The following is a 6,034-nucleotide window of genomic DNA, read 5'->3' on the forward strand; positions in this document are numbered from 1 at the left end:
TGAACCTGTCTTTCCTGGATACTCAAAACAAACACTAAAAGACCAGGATCATATGTGCAAGAGAGATACTTGTTCAAATCAAAAATCAAGATATCTTTTCCAAGAACAAGAAGCACACATTTCAGCCTTTCAAGATGATCATCAAAATAGATGTTACAGACCAGAATTTTCTCAAGACATGCAAAAATATTAGACATTTTCAGAAAGTGCATATTCTGCTCAACATCTGAACACACAAGCTTAAGTTCAGATTGTGATGTGATCATGGACCAGCAGACTAAAGAAGATGGTGTGATGATAGATGAGCCAGCTGCTGAAGATGTCTTAACCATACCAGAAGGTCCTATCACTCGTTCAAAGAGTAGACAACTCAAGCAAGCCATTGGAGGATTACTCATGATAGCATGGAAGCAAGAAGAAGGTCTTGGAAGTAACTTGATCAACCAAGACACACTCACCACCATTCAAGCCATTTCTTTTTCTACATGATTTCTTTTCTTTCTTTTCTTTCTTTTTTTCTTTTCTACATGATCATCAGTGAGCAAGTAGCATATGTGTGCTCTTTTTCCCTATCTTTGTTTTTGTCCCAATTGGGTTTTGCAAAGATAGGTTTTTAATGAGGCCATATGTTACTTACACATTTTCTCATTGATGATCTCGGACCAACCCTTATGTTATGGGTTTTATTTTCAGACTTTATGTTATTTTTATTTGAACCAATGGGAGAGTGTTCCCTTAAGTTAGTGAGCTTGTGCATGTACAAGCCTCACTATATAAGTGTGTCCGCAAACCCTAATATCTATCAAGTTATCTTTTATCAAAAACCTTTCCTCTTTTGTTATCTCTTCCTCTTGTTCTCAAGTCGGCGAGTGATCTTGTTGGTGAGTAATATCCAACAACCCAAGGATCTCTTCTTCGGTGTGTCATATCCGGATTAGAAGTCTAGGAGTATCAAGGAGCCCATCCATCACTCTTTGTGTCACCATTCATTCCACAACCCTTGAAGAACTTGAGTCTCTGATTCGTTCTTGCAAGGCTCTATCCAGATCTAACCAGAGAAGCATCCTAGGAGTGTGACAAGTGGTATCAGAGCAACTCTGGCTAGGGAAGTGTTGTTCTTTCTCTTTATTTCGTGTGGATCCGTTCATCTAGTTCATCACGATTGATAGATCTGTATTTGTTTGTTTCAAACCTGATAGATCTAAGAGTTTGAGAGAGTTTTCGAAAAGAACCATCCATATTCTCACTGTTTTCGATTTTTAAAATTTTTAGATCTAAAGTTTGTTGCTTTGATCTGTTCTTATATCACTAGATCTGTGATTGTTGAATCATTTTTACCATTTCGTGGTTGTGATCTGTTGATATAAGGGTTTTAAAATTTTTTTTTTTAAAAATCTGATCCGTGTTGTTCAAGTTTGATCTTTGTTGCTTGTTTCCTTATCTGATTCTATCTTGTTTTGTGTTTTGAACTACTTACTGGTTGTTTCTTTTGTTGTCTCAGGTTCTATGGCAGGAGATACAGAAGAGGATGAAGGAGTTAGTCTCGAACATAAAGCATTGCTGGAAGCTTTGACTCGTCGAATGCATACTATGATGGAAACAAGGTTGGGTACCTTCCGCGAAGAGCTTGACGCTCAGTCTTCAGAACCTAGACATGAACCAAGGCAGAATAGGCGTGAACCAAGGCAAGATAGGCCTGAACATGGTAGACGTGAGCATGAGGGTTCAGAGGAGACTGATAACTACTATGAGAGGGCTCGGCACAGTTCAGATTCTAGACACAGCAGCCGTAGCAACCGTAGCAACCGTAGACACAGACGTGATCATCGTCAACACAATGAGCTTGCTGGGTTAAAGCTAAAGATTCCTCCTTTCCATGGCAAAGCTGATCCAGATGCTTATCTAGAGTGGGAAAAGAAGATTGAGCTAGTCTTTAATTGTCAACGCTACCCAGAGCTTAAGAAGATTCAAGTTGCTGCCACTGAGTTCTATGATTATGCCTTGAGCTGGTGGGATCAGTTGGTTACAAACAAGAGGCGTAATGGGGAGTTTCCTATTGAGACATGGGCTGAGATGAAAGCGGCAATGCGTAGAAGGTTTGTTCCAAGCCATTATCATCGTGACCTTCACCAGAGACTAAGAAAGCTCACACAAGGATCACGATCTGTTGAGGAGTATTTCCAGGAGATGGAATTGTTAATGTTGAGAGCTTGCATATCAGAAGACAGAGAAGCCACTATGGCTCGGTTTCTTGGAGGTCTTAACCGAGAGATACAGGACAATGTGGAGATGCAACACTATGTGGAGTTGGAAGAGATGTTACACAAGGCGATTCTTGTGGAGCAACAAGTTAAGAGGAAGCACCATCCACGGGGGAGTTACAGTAACAACAAGTATCAGCAGGCCAAAGATGAGAAACCAGAGTATCAACGAGACAGTAAGCCTCAACCGAAAGATGATACAAAGCTAAGCAACAGCTACAGCAAAGATAAAGGAAAATCTGAAGCTACTACCTCACGGGCCAGAGATGTTAAGTGTTTTAAATGTCAGGGGCGTGGCCACTATGCCAATGAGTGCACCAACAGGCGTGTCATGGTTCTTTTGGACAATGGAGAGTTTGAATCTGAGGATGAGGAAGCTGAGATTGACCAGGAGCACTCTGAAGAAGAAACTGAAGTGGAACCAGTCCGAGGAAGATTGTTGGTTGCAAGAAGAACTCTTAGCTTGCGAAGCAAATCAGATGAGCTTGATCAAAGGGAAAACTTGTTCTATACACGCTGCATGGTTCAAGGAAAGATATGTAGCCTGATCATTGATGGTGGGAGCTGTGTCAATGTTGCTAGCGAGACAGTAGTGAAGAAACTTGGTTTGAGCACTCAGAAACATCCCAAACCATATAGATTGCAGTGGCTCAACGAGAAGGGAGAAATGAGAGTGTCTACTCAGGTTTCCATACCCTTGTCCATTGGGAGATATGAAGATGAGATTCTCTGTGATGTGATACCAATGGAAGCAAGTCATATCTTACTTGGAAGGCCGTGGCAGTATGATAGGAAGGTTACACATGATGGTTTTGCTAATAAGCATACTTTTGAGTTCAATGGCAAGAAAACCACCCTAGTACCTCTGACTCCTAATGAAGTGCATCAAGATCAGTTACAGATGCAAAAGAAGAAAGAAATAGATCTCCCACCAGAGAAAAACAAGCATCTCAACTTCTATGCCAAAACTGGTGATATCAAAAGATCTCTTTTCTCTAAACAACCTGTTCTATTACTTGTTTATAAAGAAACTCTTTTGAATCTAACTGATTATACACCGGAGTATCCGAGTGAGATGTCAGATCTTTTACAGGAGTTTAGTGATGTATTCCCAGAAGATAATCCCAATGGACTTCCACCAATTCGTGGGATTGAGCACCAGATCGATTTTGTTCCAGGAGCTACTCTTCCTAACCGACCAGCATACAGAACTAATCCAGTGGAGACTAAAGAACTACAAAGGCAGGTTGAGGAGCTAATGGAGAAAGGCCATATCCGTGAGAGCATGAGTCCATGTGCTGTACCAGTACTCCTTGTCCCAAAGAAAGATGGAAGCTGGCGCATGTGTGTTGATTGCAGAGCTATCAACAATATAACAGTGAAGTATCGCCACCCTATTCCTAGATTAGATGATATGCTTGATGAGTTGCATGGTTCCAGTGTTTTCTCTAAGATAGATTTGAAGAGTGGATACCATCAGATTAGGATGAAAGAGGGGGATGAGTGGAAAACAGCCTTTAAGACTAAGCATGGCTTGTATGAGTGGTTGGTAATGCCTTTTGGCTTAACAAACGCTCCTAGTACTTTCATGAGATTGATGAACCATGTGCTTAGATCTTTCATAGGATTGTTTGTGGTTGTTTATTTTGATGACATTCTGGTCTATTCTAAGAGCTTAGAAGAGCATATAGGTCATCTTAGGACTGTTCTTGATGTGTTAAGGAAAGAAAAGTTGTTTGCAAATCTTAAGAAATGCACTTTCTGTACGGATAACTTGGTCTTCCTAGGCTTTGTTGTGAGTGCAGATGGAGTAAAGGTGGATCAAGAGAAAGTGAAAGCTATACAAGAGTGGCCGATTCCTAAAACCATAAGTGATGTGAGAAGCTTCCACGGACTAGCTGGATTCTACAGGAGATTTGTGAGAGACTTTAGCACAATAGCAGCTCCACTGACTGAGGTGATCAAGAAGGAGATCGGATTCAAATGGGGAGAAGCACAAGAACTTGCCTTTCAATGCCTAAAAGAGAAGCTTACTAATGCCCCTCTCCTTATACTTCCTGATTTTAATAAGACATTTGAAATAGAATGCGATGCCTCAGGGATTGGTATTGGTGCTGTTCTTATGCAGGAAAAGAGGCCCATAGCTTACTTCAGTGAGAAGCTTGGAGGAGCAACTCTCAATTATGCTACCTATGACAAGGAACTCTATGCTTTGGTGAGGGCTTTACAGACTTGGCAACATTATCTATGGCCCAAGGAGTTTGTCATACACACTGATCATGAATCTCTGAAGTACCTCAAAGGCCAGAACAAGCTTAGTAAGAGACACGCCAGATGGGTTGAATTTATTGAGACTTTTCCTTATGTGATCAAATACAAACAAGGTAAGGAAAATGTAGTTGCTGATGCACTATCCAGAAGGTATGTTCTCTTAACAACTCTTGATGCTAAATTGCTAGGATTTGAACAGCTCAAAGAAATGTATGCAACTGATTCTGACTTTCAGGAAGCTTATAAATCTTGTGAAAAATATGCTGCTGGACATTACTTTAGGCAGGATGGGTTTCTATTCTATGATAACAGATTGTGTGTGCCTAACTGTTCTTTAAGAGATTTATTTGTTAGGGAAGCCCACGGAGGAAGCTTAATGGGACATTTTGGCATTGCCAAGACACTTAAAGTGATGCAGGATCACTTCTTTTGGCCACATATGAAACGAGATGTTGAGAGAATCTATGGAAGGTGTGCAACTTGCAAAGCAGCCAAATCAAAGATTCAACATCACGGTTTGTATACTCCTTTGCCTATTCCTACTCACCCTTGGAATGATATATCTATGGATTTTGTTGTGGGTTTGCCGAGGACTAAGACAGGTAAGGATTCTATCTTTGTTGTTGTGGATAGATTTTCTAAGATGGCCCATTTCATTGCTTGTCATAAGACTGATGATGCATCACATGTTGCTAACCTGTTCTTTAGAGAGATTGTGCGCATTCATGGCATGCCTAGGACCATAGTTTCAGATAGAGATACCAAATTTCTTAGTTATTTTTGGAAAACTCTTTGGTCTAAGCTAGGTACTAAGCTGTTGTTCTCTACTACATGTCATCCACAAACAGATGGTCAAACTGAAGTAGTTAATAGAACTCTTGGAACTCTCTTGCGTGCGTTCATTAAAAAGAACTTGAAAACTTGGGAAGAATATTTGCCACACTGTGAATTTGCTTACAATCATGCTCAGCATTCTGCATCTAAGTATTCTCCTTTTGAAATTGTTTATGGGTTCAATCCCATCTCTCCTTTGGATCTAATGCCTTTACCTGAGTGTGCTAGGGTCAGTATAGATGGAAAAAAGAAAGCAGAGATGGTACAGCAACTCCATGAGCAGGCTAGGAAGAACATTGTTGAGAAGACAAAGCAATACGCCAAGACAGCAAACAAAGGCAGACGAGAGATGATCTTGGATGTTGGTGATAAAGTATGGGTTCACATGCGCAAAGAGAGGTTCCCAAATGAGAGAAAGTCCAAGCTGATGCCGCGGATTGATGGCCCTTTTGAAATCATCCAGAAGATTAACAACAATGCCTACAAACTTGATCTCCAAGGTAAGTATGATATTAGCAACAGTTTCAATGTTACTGACTTGATCCCTTTTATTGCAGATGAGCTTGATTTGAGGTCAAATCCTTTTCAAGAGGGAGGGGATGATGTGATCATGGACCAGCAGACTAAAGAAGATGGTGTGATGATAGATGAGCCAGCTGCTGAAGATG

At 40.7% G+C, this 6,034-nt stretch overlaps 1 protein-coding gene across 1 annotated transcript; it reads left to right on the forward strand.

Annotated features, from left to right (window-relative positions):
* Positions 1-264: 264 nt before the first annotated feature.
* LOC108834148 (uncharacterized) lies at positions 265-5,739 on the forward strand (the record flags this gene model as incomplete). The annotated part of the gene is made up of 8 exons (XM_057002082.1): positions 265-421; positions 1,502-3,639; positions 3,742-3,810; positions 3,934-4,024; positions 4,067-4,218; positions 4,390-4,579; positions 4,721-5,003; positions 5,595-5,739. Coding segments are annotated over exons 1-8 (3,225 nt in total), but the record flags the coding sequence as incomplete, so codon positions are not given.
* Between the last annotated feature and the right edge of the window lie 295 nt (positions 5,740-6,034).

The sequence above is a fragment of the Raphanus sativus genome, unplaced genomic scaffold, assembly GCF_000801105.2.
Source record: "Raphanus sativus cultivar WK10039 unplaced genomic scaffold, ASM80110v3 Scaffold4396, whole genome shotgun sequence".
Taxonomy (NCBI): domain Eukaryota; kingdom Viridiplantae; phylum Streptophyta; class Magnoliopsida; order Brassicales; family Brassicaceae; genus Raphanus; species Raphanus sativus.